General features: G+C 55.6%; 1 protein-coding gene across 2 annotated transcripts; it reads left to right on the forward strand.

Moving 5' to 3' along the window:
* Positions 1-11,711: 11,711 nt before the first annotated feature.
* On the forward strand, positions 11,712-18,769 carry LOC130875441 (TLE family member 5). Of its 2 annotated transcripts, none has more exons than XM_057771227.1 (7): positions 11,712-11,950; positions 13,480-13,577; positions 16,211-16,274; positions 16,767-16,811; positions 17,023-17,085; positions 17,463-17,537; positions 17,862-18,769. In XM_057771227.1, exons 1-7 carry the CDS (start codon positions 11,924-11,926, stop codon positions 18,078-18,080), a joined length of 591 nt encoding a protein of 196 aa, XP_057627210.1. In that variant the 5' UTR covers positions 11,712-11,923; the 3' UTR covers positions 18,081-18,769. The 2 variants fall into 2 exon arrangements, with proteins under 2 accessions (XP_057627210.1, XP_057627209.1); XM_057771226.1 differs by having other exon boundaries at positions 11,715-11,950; positions 17,859-18,769.

Consider the following 18,769-nt stretch of genomic DNA (forward strand, 5'->3'; position numbering starts at 1 on the left):
AAACAAAAAGACAGTACGTGAGCTGAGTGTTTTTCAATATTCAACGTATGCCAAGCGTGGATGCTGTGCCTGCTGTATACCAGACCATTGGCACAGCACCTACTTCTCTACTAGGGACTGATGTATATGCATTGCCTGTATATACCAGACATTATAGAGCACTTCCCTGTCGACCCAGCATTAGCATCACCCTGCTAACTGCCAGGTGAGGTATAAGCATTAGGTCTGCCTACTGTATACCAAGCACCAACCTATGCTGCCTGGCTGGAGTGGAGCCAATTCCCTAAGCATGGACGGACTAACTCAACTCACAGACCTGGGAAGTGTTTTCTCCTTCCAGAGAGACACGACTACACAGTCAGGGCTCAATCACTGTGTTTGGCATGTTAGTAAAAGAGACCAAGAGCTCAAAAGCCAGGTGCTCTCTGGGGTGTGGGGTTGTCCCTGGCCAAGGGACACTGATCTCGGCCCTGAGATAAGGGGCCGGAGGGTCAAAGTCCCCATTTACTAGCTGACTGCGGGTGTGGGGAGATCACTCCCCGAAACTCTCTGTCGGGCCCAACCCTACCTCAGGTGTTCACAGTCCAGACAATGGGCTCCTGGTGGCCCAGGGAGGTCAAAGTAAGCCTTGCAGTTCACAGGTGCAGTGGCTCAACCTGGGCATCCCGAACGCTGGGTGACAGACATGCGCCATCAGACCCGGTCAACTTTATTTATTATTTTTCTTTATGTGCAGTAGGGTGAGGGTGTCAGGTGCCCTGGAACTGGAGTGACGGTTGTGAGCTGCCATGTGGGTGCTGGAAAGTGAACCCAGATCCTCTGGAAGAGCAACCAGGGCTCTTAACCGCTGAGCCATCTCTCCAGCACCTCACTTTTATTGTTGTGTGTATACATGGCTCCCCTTTCTTTCCTTCCTTCCCCTGCTCCCCCACAGGGTTTCTCTGTGTGGCCCTGACTGCCTTGGAACTCACTCCATAGATCAGGATAACCTCGAGTTCAGAGATCCGCCTGCCTCTGCCTCTCGAGTACTGGGATTAAAGGTGTGTGCCACCATCACCCAGCACCTTTTCTTAAACGAATTTGCCTTTATTTTATGTACACTGATGTTTTACCTGCATTCATGTCTACGTGAGGGCGTCAGGTCCCCAGAACTTGAGTCACAGGTGGTTCTGAGCCCATGTGGGTGCTGGGAACCGAACCTGGGTCCTCTGCAGGGGCAGCGGGTGTGCTAACCACTGTGCCCGAGTGATATGACCCCTCTCCCACAGGGACATATGTGGTCACCAAACCAGATACAGGCACAGGAGGTCACCCTGGGCAACACGGCAAATTAAGAAGAAGAAAAAAAAAAAAAAAAAACAGAGCCCGGGTCAGGGATATAGAGGGTTGAGAATGGCTTAGCAGTTAGAGCACTGGCTGCTCCTGCAGGGGACCTGGCTTCAGCTCCAGCGCCCGCATGGTTGCAACCCTGTAGCTCCTGCTCCTGGACTTCTGAGTTGGATTTCTGGCCCCTTTCTCCCCACCCCTACCCCAACTCTGCTCTGTTTGGGATTCATGAATCAGGGATCATCACTTGGGAAACTGTCTTCAAGAAAGGGTCCCAGGGGCGGAGGGGGGCTCAACCAGTGAGAGCACTCGCTAAGGAAACATGAGGACCTGAGTTCAAATCCAGCACCCTCAGATGGCACTGAGTGACAGCCTAGCAGACACAGGTCACCAAGTGGCCAAGGACGCTGCGTGGCCTGTGCAGCCCCAGTCTCCACGTAGCTGCACTTGGGCGAGCCCATCTGCAACCATGAGAGTGCCCCACTGCGGGAGGGGTGGACACAGGGACAGACGGACTGACCTGGAACTCACAGCAATCCTCCTGCCCAAGCCTCCAGCAGGCTGGGCTGGTGAATGACCTTCCATCGCTGTGCTCGGTGCTGTGGGACCTTTTAGGAGCGGGAACCAGGCTAACTCCATGATGGTGACCCCTGAGCCCCTGTGGGTGTGGGCACCCAACACCAGTAAAGAATCCAAAAAGTTGGCATAAGAACAGACAGAAGGACCAATGGAACCGAATAGAAGACCCGGATATCAATCAACACATCTTCGAACACCTGATATTTGATAAAGAAGCAAAAAAATATCAAAAGGAAAAAAGAAAGCATATTTAACAAGTGGTGCTGGCATAACTGGTATCAACATGTAGAAGAATGAAAATAGACCCATATCTATCACCATGCACAAAACTCAAGTCCAAATCGATCAAAGACCTCAACATAAAGCCAGCCACACTGAACCTTATAGAAGAGAAAGTGGGAAGTACACTTGAACACATTGGCACAGGAGACCACTTCCTAAATATAACCCCAGCAGCACAGACACTGAGAGAAACAATTAATAAATGGGACCTCCTGAAACTGAAAAGCTTCTGTAAAGCAAAGGACACGGTCAACAAGACAAAACGACAGCCTACAGGATGGGAAAAGATCTTCACTAACCCCACATCAGACAGAGGTCTGATCTCCAAAATATACAAAGAACTCAAGAAAGTGGACACCAAAAGATCATATAACCCAATAAAAAAAATGGAGTACAGACCTAAACAGAGAACTCTCAACAGAGGAATCTAAAATGGCTGAAAGACACTTAAGGAAATGTTCAACATCCTTTGTCATCAGAGAAATGCAAATCAAAACAACTCTGCGATTCCTTCTTACACCTGTAAGAATGGCCAAGATCAAAAACACTGATGACAACTTATGCTGGAGAGGTTGTGGGGAAATGATGGAGGAAGGTCATTGGCTAATAAAGAAACTGCCTTGGCCTATTTGATTGGCCAGCCTTTAGGTGGGTGGAGTAAACAGAATAGAATGCTGGGAGGAAGAGGAAGTGAGCTCAGATGCAGGGCAGCTCCTCTCAGAGACAGCCACCATGCTCTCCTCTCCAGAGCAGATGCGATGAAGCTCCTACCCAGGATGGACGTAGGCTAGAATCTTCCCGGTAAGCGCCCCTTGGGGTGCTACACACATGAATAGAAATGGGCCAAGCAGTGTTTAAAAGAATACCGTTTGTGTGTCATTATTTTGGGGCATAAGCTAGCCAGGCAACCGGGAGCTGGGGCGGCATGAACACAGCCAGCAGCTCCCTTCAACAGGGAAAAGGGAACACTTCTGCATTTCTGGTGGGAATGCAAGCTGGTACAACCCCTTTGGATGTCAGTGTGGCGATTTCTCAGAAAATTAGGAAACAACCTTCCTCAAGACCCAGTAATACAACTTTTGGGTCTATATCCAAAGGATGCTCAATCGTGCCACAAAGACATGTGCTCAACTATGTTCATAGCAGCTTTGTTTGTCATAGCCAGAACCTGGAAACAACCTAAACGCCCCTCGACTGAAGAATGAATAAGGAAAATGTGGTACATTTACACAACGGAGTACTACACAGCAGAAAAAAAATAACGACAGCTTGAATTTAGCAGGAAAATGGATGGAACTAAAAACATTATTTTGAGTGAGGTAACCCAGACACAGAAAGACAATTATCACATGTACTCATTCATAGGTGATTTTTAAACATAAAGCAAAGAAAGCCAGCCTACAAACCACAATCCCAGAGAATTTAGACAACAGTGAGGACACTGAGACTTACATAGATCTAATCTACATGGGAAGTAGAAAGTTGAAAAAGGCAAGATCTCCTGAGTAAATTGGGAGCATGGGGACCTTGAGGGAGGAGTGAAGTGGGAAGGGAGAGGCAGGGAGGGGAGCAGAGAAAAATGTAGCGCTCAATAAATATCATGGAAAAAAAGAGAATCCAAAAAGTACCAGGTATGGTAGCTCCGGTCTTTAATCCCAGCACTTGGGAGGCAGAGGCAGGTGGATTTCTGTCTACAAGAGCTAGTTCCAGGACAGGCTCCAAAGCTACAGAGAAACCCTGTCTTCAAAACAAAACAAAACAAAAACAAAAATAAACAAACAAAAAAACCCAAAAAACAAAATCAAACCCAGCCTGGTCTACAGAGCGAGTTGCAGGACAGCCTAGGCTGCACAGAGAAACTCTGTCTCAAAAAACCAAATAAATAAATTAATTAAATTGAAGAATTCAAAAGGTGGGGCCCTGTGGTGCATGCCTGTCATCCTAGCCCCTGGAAGGCTGAGGCAGGAGGATGACGGCTAGCTTGCAGAGCAGGAGAGACTAGGAGTCACCCTATGACCTTAATGAGCCTGGGTTTCAGATTCAAGAGCACTGGGGGCAATCGAAAGAAATGAAGACCGGAGCAAAGGCAATGGTCTGGCACCACCGGCACCTGAGGCCCCAGAGCCGAAGTCCAGGCCACTACGCTGGGACCGCCGCTCCCTCCTCCCGGCCCTGCCCTTGGACCCAGGATGGAGGGTTTATGGAACCCACGTGGGCCGGGGACAAGGCTAGGGACAAGGCCGCTCCCTGCCTCCGAGCTCAGACCAAGGTGAGGAGGCCTGGGGGAGCTCACAGGACACTGGGTGGAGATTCAGGCTTTGCACAGCCTGGAGATTGTTCCCCTCGCCCTGCGCCCTGCGCTGAGTGACACGTCCCTGCAGAGCCACCTCTGCCTCTTGTGACACGCAGAACTGTCCGCTCAGAGCCCTAGGGACGAACTCACCCTGCACTGCCTGAATTAAAACATCTTTATCCCCCCCCCACCCCCACCCCCAAGCCAGAGTTTCTCTGTGTAGGTTTGGAGCCTATCCTGCAATTTTCTTTGTAGACCAGGCTGGCCTGGAGCTCACAGAGATCCACTTGCCTCTGCCCTCCGTAAAAAATGTACTGATGTTGCTTTTAAACTTTTGTTTATTTTAATTTTATGTGCATTGGTGTTTTGCCTGCATGTGTGTCCGTGTGAAGGCGTTGGGTCCCCTAGAACTGGAGTTAGACAGGTGTGAGCTGGGGATTGAACCCTGGTCTTCTGCTTTTACCTGCTGAGCTACGTCACCAGTCCCCTTAAAAACAAAAATCTTTTTTTTTTTTTTTGGTTTTTCGAGACAGGGTTTCTCTGTGGTTTTGGAGCCTGTCCTGGAACTAGCTCTTGTAGACCAGGCTGGTCTCGAACTCACAGAGATCCGCCTGCCTCTGCCTCCCAAGTGCTGGGATTAAAGGCGTGCGCCACCACCGCCCGGCAAAAACAAAAATCTTAAGACGAGATCTTACTATGCAGCAGAGGGTGGCCTGGAACTCACAACAATCTCTGCCTCCTGTATGTCGTGGTGACAGTCCTGAGCCAGGTAGGGCTTTCCAGTCAGGACTGACATCCGGGGGCTGCCCATCTCTGAGCTGTGTGCAAGTATGTACCCCCGCTCCAGCAGAAAGAGTGATTACAGTGCCAGTCACCAGCGACATCTGCAGGAGACAGGGCCTGACCACAAAGAAGTCTCAGATTCCATCCCAAGTGCCCATGAGCACTTGGACCAGGCGTAGCACACGTTTGTCACTTGGAGGCAGACAGGTGAGGAGTAGTTGGAGGCCATCGCGATGAGTTGGGGGTCAGTCAGAGCCACATGAGACCCAGTCTCAGGAGATGAATAGCGTGATAACCTTCACCTAGGATCCCCCCCATAGTGAGGGGGCTGGGGGCGTGGTCAGGGTGGAGCCCCGCCTAGAATCCCCAGTGAGGGGCTAGGGGCGTGGTCAGGGTGGAGCCCCGCCTAGAATTCCCCTCCCCCCCAGTGAGGGACTGGGAGCGTGAACAGGGGAGGGGTCGGGTCAACCCCTCAGTGCAGACCCCAGAGTGTAGCTGTCACTGGAGGAGCTCCCGGCATGAACTGGGTGTGGAGGCGGAGACTCAGCTCAGCACCCTGCAGAGTCCAAGGTACTCCATTGTAGAGAAACTAGTGCAGTGTCTGCATCACCCAGGGGAACCCCTGCCCTAGCCTTCGGATCCAGGCTGCATTAGTCTTGAAGTTCCCTGGTGGAGCCTGAGCTCTCCAAGCCCGGAAATGACGTCACTACCCCCCCCCCGGCCTTGGGGTGAGCTGCAGCCAATTCTGGGGAGCCACCGCCCTCATGTGGAAGGTTCTAGAACTGCAGCCTTCTGAATCTGGCATTTTAGCAATTTTGATGTTAAATAAAAAAAATTGGGTGTGGTCCTGTCCACGGGCTCCGGGTCCTTGGGTGCTGGGATATCACCCGTGTCCGCGTACCAGCTCAGTCATGGGGGAAAGGGGTCTTATGATGCTAAGCAGGGCTTTCTTTGGGAATTATGGCCTCTGGGCCCAGTGTTAGCAGTCAGTGCACCTGAGAAGCTGGCTAGTACCGGACTGAGAAGTGGGTCGGCCTCACACCCACACCCACGTCATAGATAAAGAGACAGGCCATAGAGGACAGCGATACGGTGGGACCAGGGCAAGAGGTGACCGTCCCTGCACAGGTGGACTCCTGGCCCTTGCTAGCATGCACACAGTGTGGCCATCACAAATTCTCGGCAGCTCTCTGAGGCCGGCTTCAGTTTGAATCTCGTTCTTCCCAGGAAACTGCATCCACAGAGTGCTGTATTGACCTCTCTCAGAGCCCCTCTGAGGGCTGCAGCCTCCTACTCGGAGAATGCTCACCTCCAGATTACAGAACTCACGTGCTCGCTCCCCCCGCCCCCCCCCCCCCCCCCCCGGCATTCGGGACACTGGGCCCAGGGGCGGGCGGGGCTCACCCGGCGTAAACAGGGAAGCAAAGATGCTGTCTGGCCCCTCTCCTTACCAAGCTGACTTTTTTTGTTTGTTTATTTTAGTGTTTTGAATTCTTTCATTTTTCCCCATTTCTTAGAGACAGGACTTCTCTGTGTGTAGCCTAGGTTGCCGAGGATGGCTTCCAGCTCAGGAACCCAGCTGTCTCTGCCTCCCGAGTGCTGGGATTAAATGTGTACACCAACACTGACCAGGTGAAAGATTTATTTATTTGTTTATTATTATGGGTACAGTGTTCTGCCTGCATGTATGCCTGCACACCAGAAGAGGGCACCAGATCTCATTACAGATGGCCTGTGAACCACCATGTGGTTGCTGGGAATTGAACTCAGGACCTCTGGAAAGGCAGTCAGTGCTCCTAACCTCTGAGCCATCTCTCCATTCCCAGATTTATTTTTATTTCATGTGTGTGTTGGCTGCAAATGCCTGTGCATGTGTGTGTAGTACCCATGCAGGCTAGAAGGGGCCATTAGGTCCCCGGGATTGTAACCTGTGCGTGCAGTAACCTCAGAGACCAAAATGGGCCGCTGGGTCCTCAGAACCGGAGTCAAAGGCGGTTTGAGCCCCATGGTGGGTCCTCTGTAGGGGCAGCCAGTGAGCTAACCACTGAGCTTCTCTGCAGTCCCATCTACTTTATTCTGCACCCAGAGTGCAGCAAGGGCTGGCCTGGGACCCTCCCATGTTCCCCCCACCTCTGCACCTTGGAACAGCACTTGTGCCACGGTACCCAGTCACGTGTGGCCTTGAACCCGGGTCCTCCTGCAACACGGTAAGTCCTCTCCCTCCTGATCTCCCCCAGCTGCGACACTTTTGTTTTTTCAGACAGGGTCTCATGGAGTCCAGACTTCAAACTCAAATCAGTAGTCCAGGTTGGACTCCCGAGCCCTCTCCCTCGGCCTCCTGTGGGCCACCCCACAAACAGAAGCCCTGAGAGGAACATCTCGGGGACCAGGGAAGGCCAAGGGGAGTAGCCCAAGCCTCCCTGTTCTCCCAGCCTAGGTGTCCCTGCAGACACACTCAGCTTCAAAATTACACCAATGGTCCCCAGGGAGTCTGGGCAAGGCCTGAAACACCCCAGGTGACTCCCTGATCTGAGGTGTCCGCCCCAGGGGTGTGTCAGGTGCCTGACCCTGAGCAGAGAGAAATCACCGATGCAACTCCCTGCCCCTGAGGAGGCTGGGGGGAGGCTTCCGGTCCACCGCCCCCCCCACACCCACCCACTCATGGCCAGGCCCCAAGCTCCTTAATAAACCAGGTATGGTGGCTCACACCTGGCCTCCCAGCACTCTGGAGATGGAGGCAGGGGCAATGGATATTCAAGGTCAGCCTCAGCTACAGAAGGAGTTGGCGGTCATCTTGGGCTACATGAGACCCTGCGTCAAAAAGAAATTAAAAACAAAATAAAACCAAGTCGTTTGAGAGTTTGGCCCTGTCCTAGGTTTTTTTTTTTTTTGTTTGTTTGTTTGTTTGTTTTTTTTGGTTTTTCGAGACAGGGTTTCTCTGTGGCTGTCCTAGGTTTTGAAACGGGAATAAAGACAAAACGAACACATTAAATACCTAGCTGTACAGAACACCAATAGGTGGTGGGGGCAGAGGTCACAGCCACCATTGGGTGCTGGAGGAACAGGACCCCAGGGAGGCCCGCGAGGGTGCAGTCGGGCTTGTGTGTTTGTTTGCAGGCGGCAGGGCTGCTCACCCAGAGGCCAGCGCCACACCTCAGTCTGTAGGTGTCTGACATGGGGACTCACTAGCACAGTCTGGCTTCACATTCACTAAGTAGCTGAGGATGTCCAGGAATTTCTGGTGCCTCTGCCTTCCAAGAGCTGGGATGACGGGTGCCTGCCACCGCTTTACCCAGCTCCAAAAGGGAGAAAATGTAACATTAAGTCTTAAGACTACAGCCTGTCCACATACCCAGATCTGACTCGCCTGGATGACAGGAGAATTGTCCAGGGGCAGGACTGTTGAGGGAGCACTGGCGGGGGTGGAGTGGGAGGACTCAGATCTCAAGCCTGTGGGTGTCTTCTCAGCTTTAAGGTCATCGGTGGTCAGGGCTCAGTAAATACTCACGAGGAAACAAATGAAGAGAGGAGCCCCCCTCCCACCCCCTCCCACTCCTACCCCCACCCGGGTCAAGGAGGCCTTGCTTGCGCTGGCCTCACTAACTGGACACTTGTCCATCACGCAGCCCTGTGCTCCTTTCTGTCCAGCGGGGAGGACCCCGAGGATGCAGAGCTGCAGACTAAGTATGGGGTGGGGGATGGGCATCAAGGAGCCCAGCCGCCCCCAGGCCGGCCTGAACTGCTGTGTTTCGGGTGATAGCTCGAAGCCCCTGTTCTGAGATTTTTAGACAAGGCTCTTTTGGGAGGGTCTCATTTAGCCCAGGCTGGCCTCAGACAAACTGCTTATCCCCCTGCCTCTGCTGCTTGCTTCCCATGGTGCATGGTGAGCACTCACCATGAACCCAGGCCTTAGCTGGGGACTGAGGTGGAAGGCAGGCACAGCGGGTCAGCGTGGGCAGGGCCCAGGACGTACAGTGCCTCCTGGGCTCAGCTGCAGCCAGTGTCTCAGAGTCATCTGCCACCCTCCAAAAGGACCAACACAATGGAACCTGAGTCTACATGCCCCCGCCACCTGCTGTGTGATTTTGGCCAGGACAACTGCCTTTTCTGTGCCTCCAGCTCTTCATTCCCTCGGGAACGTCCGTGGCTTGGTGCAGACAGAGGACCTGGACAGAGAGCTCAGCAGTTAGCACAACGGCGCCCCCTGCAGAGGACCTGGGTTTGATTCCCAGCACCACCACGCAGCTCATACTGCCTGGGACTCCAGTTCTGGGAACCCAACGCCCTCTTCCGGCCTCTGCTGGCACAGTCCAGATACTGAATACACACACGGATACTGAGTACACACACGGGGTGTGCAGACATTCTCAGGGATGTACAAAATCAATAAAAACCAGAGAAACCCTGCCTTGGGGGAAAAAACAGTAAGAACCTGTTGAGGTACTGATAAAAACCAGAAACAGAAGCACCCTGACCCAGGCCTGCCATCCCAGCTTTTGTGGGGCTGAGGTAGAAGAACCCCAAGTCCCAAGACAGACAGCCTGGGTTACTTAGTGAGACCCAGTCTCAAAATGGAGAGTAAAAAGTAGACTGGGGCCGGGCGGTGGTGGCGCACGCCTTTAATCCCAGCACTCGGGAGGCAGAGGCAGGCAGATCTCTGTGAGTTCGAGACCAGCCTGGTCTACAAGAGCTAGTTCCAGGACAGGCTCCAAAACCACAGAGAAACCTTGTCTCGAAAAACCAAAAAAAAAAAAAAAAAAAAGTACACTGGGGCCTGGCTCAGGGCAGAATCCAGACCTAAACCCCCAATGGGTCACACAGATCCAGACCGGCAGGAGAACACCCTCGGGTTCCCCTGTCAATCAATGTCAGTGGATTCAGCAACGCATGCATCCAACACAGCCTGACTGCAATGCGTCCTTCCCGGGATGCCTTAGAACGCTGTTCATCTAGTTATCAACTAACTAATTAATTGTTGTATTTTTGAGGCAGGGTCTCACTATGTACCTTCCTAGTGCTGAGATTAAAGGTCCTGAGTTTGTCACCATTCCCTGACTAACAGAAGGAAGGAAAGAAGAAAAGAAGGAGGGAAGGAAGGAAGGAAGGAGGGAGGGAGGGAGGGAGGGAGGAAGAAGGAAGGAAGAAAAAGGAAGGAAGGAGAGAAGGGAGGAGGAAGGAAGGAGGGAGAGAGGAAGCAAAACAACTTGTAGGCATTCGAGAACGAGCCTCGTGGGTCCGCAGCAGCCTGCCGTGATCTGTGTCAGGCTGTGTTCTGCTCCTTGGCCCCCACAGTGTGTGGCTAGGCCTTTGTGCTTTGTATCATCCTTCTGGTTGGGAAGGGCAGGGCGGGGATGTGACCACACAGGGCCAGCCACTGCCATGAAATTTGACTTTCTAGGACTTGAAGATGTTGGCCTGGTTGGAATCAGAACGCGCCACCAAGAAAAGGAGTCTGTCTGTCTCCGTGTGGGACAGGAGGATGGCCACAGGGAAAGCGGACCTGGTACAGGAGGAACAGGAATTCAGGGTTACCTCTGCTACAGATTTCCAGGCCAGCCTGGGCTACACAAGACCGTATTCTCATAAAATAAAATAGGACAATGTCACGCTCAACAGTGGAACCTTTACAGAAGCCCTGTCACGAGCCGGGTCTGGGTCGTGGCCCTCGCGGCCTTGTCCTTGTCCTCTATGGTTCAGCTCCTTCCCCACCTCCCAGCTCCCCACTGAGGTTCAGCATCACAGTGCACCAGGCCTTGCTGGCCACTGGTTTCTCCTCCAGCTTTGTGGGCCACCCGAACAGTTGATGACATTTGTTTGGCTGTCTCAGGTATGTGACAGGGTCTTGTTCTACAGCTCAGGCTGGCTTGAAATTGTGGGAACCCCCCCTGCCTCAGCTTGCTATGGAATGCTGGGATAACCGGTCTTAGCCCAGGGAAATAGTTTCTTTTTATATATTTATTTATGTTTCTTTTTTTATTATTTTTGAGAAAGGGCACATGTAGCCCTGGCTGTCCTGGAACTCACAGAGATCCTCCTGCCTCTGCCTCTGGGATTAAAGGCCTGACCACAAGCAGTTCCTGTGGAACTCTTTAACTTTTTGTTGTTTTGAGACCCAATCTCGGGTAGTCCACCTTGGCCTGGAACTCTCGATTCTTCTGCCTCCAGACCCCAGTCAATGCATGACAAGCTTGACACCCATTTGTGGGACGGGTGTCAGTCACCATGGTGCCCAGTGTGCCCCGCAACCGTGCCAACCCTTACCACTCCAGAGAGATCAAGGCACACCGTAGGCGCTCCATAAATGCACCTTGGCGCCTGGGCGCCCAGACTGTGGGTCTGTGGCCTGGGGACTTGGGCGGGACCGGAACGGGCCACTGAAGCAGGCCTCGGGCCGGGGCCGCGGCGGGGGCGGGGCGCGCGGGGCCAAGGTCACGGGTGGGGCGTCCGGGCCTGCGCAGTGCCGGGCGCGGCAGGTGGAGCGGGAGCCCGGGCGGCACCGCGTCGCCATTACACAATAGCGCGGGCGGCGCGGGCGGGCGGCGGGCGGCGCAGGAGGCGGGACGCGGGGCCCCGGAGCTGCCGATCGGGGACAAAGCGCGGCCGCCCGGCGCCCCCCGAGCCGCCCGAGCCGGGGCGCAGCCCGCGCCCCCCGCGACTGACATGATGTTTCCGCAAAGCCGGCACTCGGTAAGGGGGACCCCCGCGCTGCACCCCGGAGCTCGCCCTGCACCCCCAGCTCGGCTCACTGCACCCCCGGAGCTCGGATCCCTCCTGTCTCCCCGCCCAGGGCCTGTCCCAGGGGCTCCTTACGCGCCCCCAGCTCCCAGAGGCCTGTCCCCCAGTCCTGGGGGGTCTGTCCCCAGGGTCCTTGCACCCCCACAATCCAGGCCGTGCGCACCCCCACCGGCCCAGCACTGCACCCTTCAGCCCGGATCCCTGAACTTGAATCCCGGCCCCGAGACCCCCCCACCCTCTGCCCATCCCGACTGCAGGGTCCCCCCCCCTTCAGGCTCCGGACTAATCTGTCTCCCAGCCCAGGGCCCCGCACCCCACTCCAGCCGCATCAGGCCTGTCTCCCAGCCCTGGGGCACAGGCCCTGCAGCACCCCAAGCCCAGGCGGCGCATGTCCTCCAGCCTGAGACCTTGCATGCCCAACTCCGGGCTCCGCACCCCCCAGGCCCAGCTCGCTAATGACTCCAGACCGGCCTGCCCCCAAGTCCAAGGCCCTGCACTTCCTCCCACCTAAGATCTGTCCTGTCCCCAAGTCTGCTGCCCAGCACCCCCGAATCCAGGCCCCGCATCCCCTGCCTCTCCCTTCAGCCCGGTCGGGCCTGGCGTCACCATCCGGGCCCAGCGCCACCCCCCAGCCTGGCCGGCCCTGCGTTCTTCAGCAGCAGGCCCCGCATCCCAGAGGCCTGCCTCCTCCCAGCCCCCATCGTGCCAACACCAGGGTGTGTGGGACCCCGCACCCCTATAACGCTCAGTGTGTGCCTGCCCCTGTCCGGAGCCCAAGCCCCCCCACGACTGCTCCCTCCAGCTCCAGGCGCCGCCCCCCCCACATCCAAGCCCGGCGCGTCTTGCCTTCCCACCCCAGCTCCCAGTGGCTCTGCACCCCGTTCCTTCTCCCAGCCTTGCTCTCCCAGACGCTAACTCTGCTCCCCAAATCCGAGGATCTTACACCCTAACTCTTGGCCCAGTGTCCTCAGATGCCGGCCCAGTACATCCCTTCACCCCGGGGACACCCCTCTGTCCACCCCCCCCCCCCCAGCTACAGGCTCCCTCTCTGACTTCCAGTCCTGTCTTCCTCCCATGGCTTTGGCTGGGGCCTGGAGGGACCCCAGGGGTTGGGAAGATTTTGGGGTCCCCTCCTGGAATAGCACACCCGAGGAAACAGGTGTGATGGGTACCCCCAGGAAATGTGGGGTGGTAGCTAGGTTCGTCTTACAAGCTGGCTTTGAAGGCAGGCCTGTGCCCTGCTTAACATAGAGGGGCTTCCCGGGGACTCCTCGGGGCAGCTGGAGGACAGGGGTGCACCCCTCCCCACGGGTGCTTGTCCCCCCAAATGACCCGCGCTAAAAGCACCCCATTGCCTGGGGGCCTCCCTGCCCCCTCCTGGCCCCCTCAGTGAGGGCTGCCCGGGCCTGCAGAGCACAGCCCAGGAAGTGGGGCGTGGGCGGGGCACTCACCCTCCCGCACTCCCACCCCGCATCCCGCAGGGCTCCTCCCACCTCCCCCAGCAGCTCAAGTTCACCACCTCCGACTCCTGTGACCGCATCAAAGATGAGTTCCAGTTGCTGCAGGCCCAGTACCACAGGTGAGCCCGGGCCGGGGGCGCCCTTAGAAGAGGGGCCCTGGAGGAAGGCTGGTGGGGCGGAGGCTAAGGGGTCAGCAGTGCAAGGGCATCCTCTGCTACTTAGCCAGTTGGAGGCCAGCCTGGGCTACATGCCAGCAGCCCCATAGTGTGGAGGGGGAAATTGAGGCTTCAGAGGCCCTGTCTGCAGTGAGCCTGCCGCTCTCACTGTAACACGGGCCGCGTGGAACCCACACAGCCCACCCCTTTCTCCAGTTGTGGAGTGGGGAGCTTGCTGGTGTCCCCCAGACCCTCCAACCGGCTGGCTCCCACAAATCCTCTTCCTGCTTCTCATGTGTGAAACTGATCACCCTGAAACCCAGAGAGGTCAGCATTTTCCAAGGGTCTGCACAGCACAGAAGCAGCCTGAAGCTGGGGAGTGGCTCAGGGTCCCCATTTTACTCCATAACCCAACGGTGATTGGGCATGGGGGTGCCAGGCCCGCCATTCCAGCCCTCAGACATACGGGCAGCAGGATGGAGGTGTTCTGGGCTAGCCTGAGATATAGAGCAAACCTCTGCCTCAGAAAACAAATAATAATAACAAGCACATAATAATAGTAGTTAGTAGTAATAATAACAATAATAGACTTTGAAAGACCTTCAGATTTTTCCATGAAAAAGGAAATCTCAGGTTTTGTGAATTTTTTTAATTTATATTTTTACTTTTTGGTATTTATTTTGAGACAAGGTCTGGTGTAGCCCAGGCTTTCCCCACCTGCCTTTGTAGCCAAAGATGACCTTGAGCTGCTAATAGTAGATTCCTGTGCTAGGCCAGCGGGGCTACCCATTGGGCCACCCCGCTAGTGTGTGTGTGTGTGTGTGTGTGTGTGTGTGTCCATGGTTCTGGTCCCCACTTGTGTCTGTGGCCCCGCCCCCCTTTAGGGAACCTGGCTGGCCTCCATAAGATATACAAGCTGCTGCTGCTGCTGTGTGCTGTACCCCCTGGGGGACGGATGCTCTCTCTGAGCTGCCTTGTGCTGTGTGCTGGGCCTGGGTTCCCGGCTGTGTGGGGTGAGGGTGAAGGGGCTCCCTTTTGGGGGCAGCCCACGTGGGAGCAACATCCGCACCTTGAGAATAAGTTCCCTGGGGATAGTTTCTGTGTTGGTCCCTCCCCCCACCTCTTATCTCCCCACTACATCCCTCCCCCTTCCCTTGGTGCTCATGGCTGAGCCACACCCAGCCTCAACTTACTATTATTTGTGTGTGTGTGTGTCCACCACGTGACAGCGGTGTCTCTCTTGGTCTCTCGAGCTCCTGTATCTCCCCCCGTCCTCACCTCATGGGAGAACATAACACAAGCCTGAGTGTCCCCAGCCTGACTCTGGGATTCGAACTGGGATTCTTGTGTTTGAGCCGCAGTCGCTTGACCCGCTAAGCCCTGGTGGGACCCATTCACCTCAATACTCAGTTATTTTGTGAGGACAGGTTGGCTGTGCGGCCAGGCTAGACTAGTCGGGGACCCAGCCAGGGTGGGATCCTGGCTCCGTGACAGCCTGAGACGTCCTGCGGCTGCTTTTATTTTATATATTTTTGTATTTTTGGCCTTTTCTTTTTTTTTTTGCGTTTTGTTTTGTTTTTTGAGACAGGATCTCTCTACACAGCCCTGGAACTTGCTCTGTAGACCAGTCTGGCCTCGAACTCAGAGATTCTCCTGCTTTGAGTTCGCAAGTGCAGGGCTTTTTAATTTCCAGATAGGGTAGATTCGCGGCTCCCTCCTGTTCACCCTCTCACGATCCAAAGTGTTGGTTTGTTTTTCTTTTTTTGCTTGTTTCTTTTCTGGATTTTAAAAGAAATATTTCTAAATATTTCTTAATACACTTATAGGGGGGTGCCACGGTACAGTGTGAAAGTCAGAGGACAGCTTGGGGGTGACCCTTCCCTCCTTCCTCAGTGAGCCCCAGACCCTTTGACCCTCACCATCCTGGCTGTAACTGGGGCCCAGAGAAGTAGAGCAGATGACCCAGGATGGAACCAGGAAGACAGCAGGGCCGGTGCGAAGGCTCCTGAAGCCAGGATCCCTTGGGGGCCTCTCCCGCTGTCCTCCTCAGCCCTGGGCCCCCTCAGTCTCTTCATTTGTCTGTGTGTGGAGAAAGTTCTTAGGTTACCGCCCAGCTGTGTGACCTTGAACTGCCCACTCACCCTCTCTGGGCACCCACTGAGTGACCTGTGAAGATGGAGGGCAAGTTCTGCAGACCTCATCGGCTGCTCACAGGGGCACCTCTGCCTCCGTGGTTGTTAGGTGGCTGCTATTTTGTTGAGATTGCTCTCATAGCTTCACAGTAGGGTAAACTGAGGCAACCCTGCCTGCCCAGGATTGCAGAAAACCTAGGGGTGTCCTTAAATGCAGTCAGATGTGGTGCTTGGCCGCTTCCCAGCCTGCAGGACTGGGGTTCAGGTGGTGCAGGCGGGCAGCCCAGCCTGCAGGGGGCTAAGGCAGGGGAATCAGGAGTTCAGAGTGGTCCTCAGCTCCATAGTGAGTTGAAAGCTAGCTGGGCTACACGAGACCCCGTCTCAAACACACAAACCAAAAAGTTTTTAGTTTGACCCTCCAGAAGGCGGGCCGAAGGGACCTGAGCTACCCTTGTGTGTCCTCAGCCTCAAGCTGGAGTGTGACAAGCTGGCCAGCGAGAAATCAGAGATGCAGCGGCATTACGTCATGGTAAAGTCCCCTCAGGGACCCGGGGGGCCTGGGCGGGTGACCCCAGACTCCCCACACAGCGCAGGTGCCTGCTACCAAGTCCCCGTGGCCGAGGTGGCCTGGCCGCCAGCCCGGGTAGTGGCTGAGGTGCCAAACTACTGACTTGTATCCTGGGCCTGCCAGGACCCCGCTGTCCTTGGCTGCAGCTGGAGGAGGCGGCAGTGGAAGCCACAGCCAGCCAGCCGGAAGCAACTGGGAAGCCGTCACCAGTCCCCTCCCTCCAGGCCATCAGGATAGGCATCCCTTAACCCTTCCACGGCCAGAGCCATGGGACCTGTAGTTCCCTGCAGAGGAGGTTGTGGGGTCCTAGGGCTTTGTGGCAGGGGTCGTGAAGAACAAATAGGAAGTCTGGATGGGAGGGGCACAGGGAATGCTGGGATGTGCAGAGAGAGCCAGGCCACCCAGAATGTCGCACCCCTTGGTGCCTGACATGCCTCCTTCCCCACCCTACAGTACTATGAGATGTCCTATGGATTGAACATCGAGATGCATAAACAGGTAAGCCTCAGTTTCCCTCATCACCTCAGCGCCCAGTGACTTCCAGACTGAGAGTTAAGACTACTCCTGTTACCCCCCCAGAGGCGGTTCCAGCACCCCGACATCTTAGCCCTTCTTGGTGGGCCTGGCTGGCCCGCAGGCATGGCCTCAGCCCCGTCCCCACCCCCTCCAAGTGTCCCCCAGGTACTGAGGGAAGTTATGTGTGTTCCAGGCTGAAATCGTGAAGAGGCTAAATGGGATCTGTGCCCAGGTTCTGCCCTATTTGTCACAGGAGGTAAGCACAAGCCACCAGCGGGGGCAGTGGGGCTCCCTCCGCACCTGCCGGTTGCCCTGGGGGCACAAACCTGCCCATTCTGAATTTAGCAGAGAAGTGAAGTGGTAGGGTCAGACCCCTGTGGCACCAAGGCATAAAGGGGGACCCGGGTGGAGGGAGGGCAGATGATGGGGGACCCAGGTGGGCAGGTAACTCCTGTAGACCAGCTTTCAGAGAAAGTTCCCCGAGCTGGATTCCTAGCCGTGTCCACCCCACATCCTCCCATGGTCCCCCTGAGTACCTAGGGCAGGGCTTCCCTGTGCATTCCAGCGTTTGCCCACTGCAACTGTCCCTTTGCGTGAGAGAACAGTCACTGCCCCCTCCCCTGCCTATTCCAGCATCAGCAACAGGTCCTGGGAGCCATCGAGAGAGCCAAGCAGGTCACGGCTCCTGAGCTGAACTCCATCATCCGAGTAAGTCAAGAGCCCTGGGTGAGCAGGGACAGGTGACTCAGGTGGGCAGGTGACCCGGATGGCCAGATGACCCCTGTGAAGTGATGACAGGAGACGGGGGAATTCGGGCGGGCAGGTGACTGACAGGTGACCTGGATAGGCAGGACAGGGACGCAGATGGACGCATGACTCAGATGGGCAGCTAGCTGAGGGTGATGAGGACCTACGTGGGGTCCCTCAGTAATTCAGGTGACTGACCGGTGCCCTGGGTGGGCAGATGACCCGGATGTGCAGGGGACGGGGACAGGGTCCTGGGCTGACCCCCCCACCCCCGCCCCGCAGCAGCAGCTCCAGGCTCACCAGCTGTCCCAGCTGCAGGCGCTGGCCCTGCCCCTGACGCCGCTGCCCGTGGGGCTCCAGCCGCCATCACTCCCTGCAGTCAGCGCGGGCACCGGCCTGCTGTCGCTCTCGGCTCTGGGCTCTCAGGCACACCTCTCTAAGGAGGACAAGAATGGACATGATGGAGACACCCACCAGGAGGATGATGGCGAGAAGTCGGATTAGCTCCTGGGGAGGGGGGTGGGGGGAGGGGGACACAGGGGAGACAGGCACAGAGAGGGAGCAGTGTTCCGAGGGCCACACAGCACAGAACTCGGTCACTACCCAAGCTTCCACCCCCAGTTCCGGTTCCAGCCTTCTTGCCCTGTACCCTGGACCTAGGGGACCTCAGAGGGACTCCCCAGGTTACAGAGGGCAGCAAGAAATCCCCCACCTGCGACATTTATCCGGGTCACCGCCACCAGTCTTGGCCCAGAATGTACACAATGCAACTCTAGCTGCCCCTTTCCGCCCTGTGCGCCCCGAGTCCTCCCCGTGCCCCAGCTCTGCTTCCCCACACTGTACACTTGCTAGGTCCAGACCCCCCCCCAACTCACCCAGTCCAGTTCCCTCGCCCACGAAGGAGGGGGACAGAGGAAGTGACATGAAGGCTCGGGACTGCAGTGGGGGTGGGCACCCACAAACCTCCCTTCCTCCCCTTCCCCAAATAAACATGAGGGTTCTGAATTTGGTTTGTTTATTATTCCTTTTTTTTGCCCCAGTATTCTATAGCTTGTCTTCTAAGAAAGGGGATTTAAAGAAAGTCTGTGTATATAGTTAGCTTTGGTGTGTCGTCTTGGTCTCCCCACGAAGGGGGATTGCTGTACTGAGGGTGGGGTCTAGCTGTGCCTTTAAAATAAAAACATGAAAAGGTT

Source organism: Chionomys nivalis, chromosome 6, assembly GCF_950005125.1.
Source record: "Chionomys nivalis chromosome 6, mChiNiv1.1, whole genome shotgun sequence".
Classification (NCBI taxonomy): Eukaryota; Metazoa; Chordata; class Mammalia; order Rodentia; family Cricetidae; genus Chionomys; species Chionomys nivalis.

What these genes read in the sequence shown, in the direction of transcription:
- LOC130875441 (XM_057771226.1), top strand. Translation starts at nt 11,924, where the DNA reads ATGATGTTTCCGCAAAGCCGGCACTCG. An exon ending in TTCCGCAAAGCCGGCACTCG is followed by an intron (nt 11,951 to 13,479) that starts GTAAGGGGGACC and finishes CGCATCCCGCAG; the next exon opens with GGCTCCTCCCACCTCCCCCA. An exon ending in CTGCAGGCCCAGTACCACAG is followed by an intron (nt 13,578 to 16,210) that starts GTGAGCCCGGGC and finishes GTGTGTCCTCAG; the next exon opens with CCTCAAGCTGGAGTGTGACA.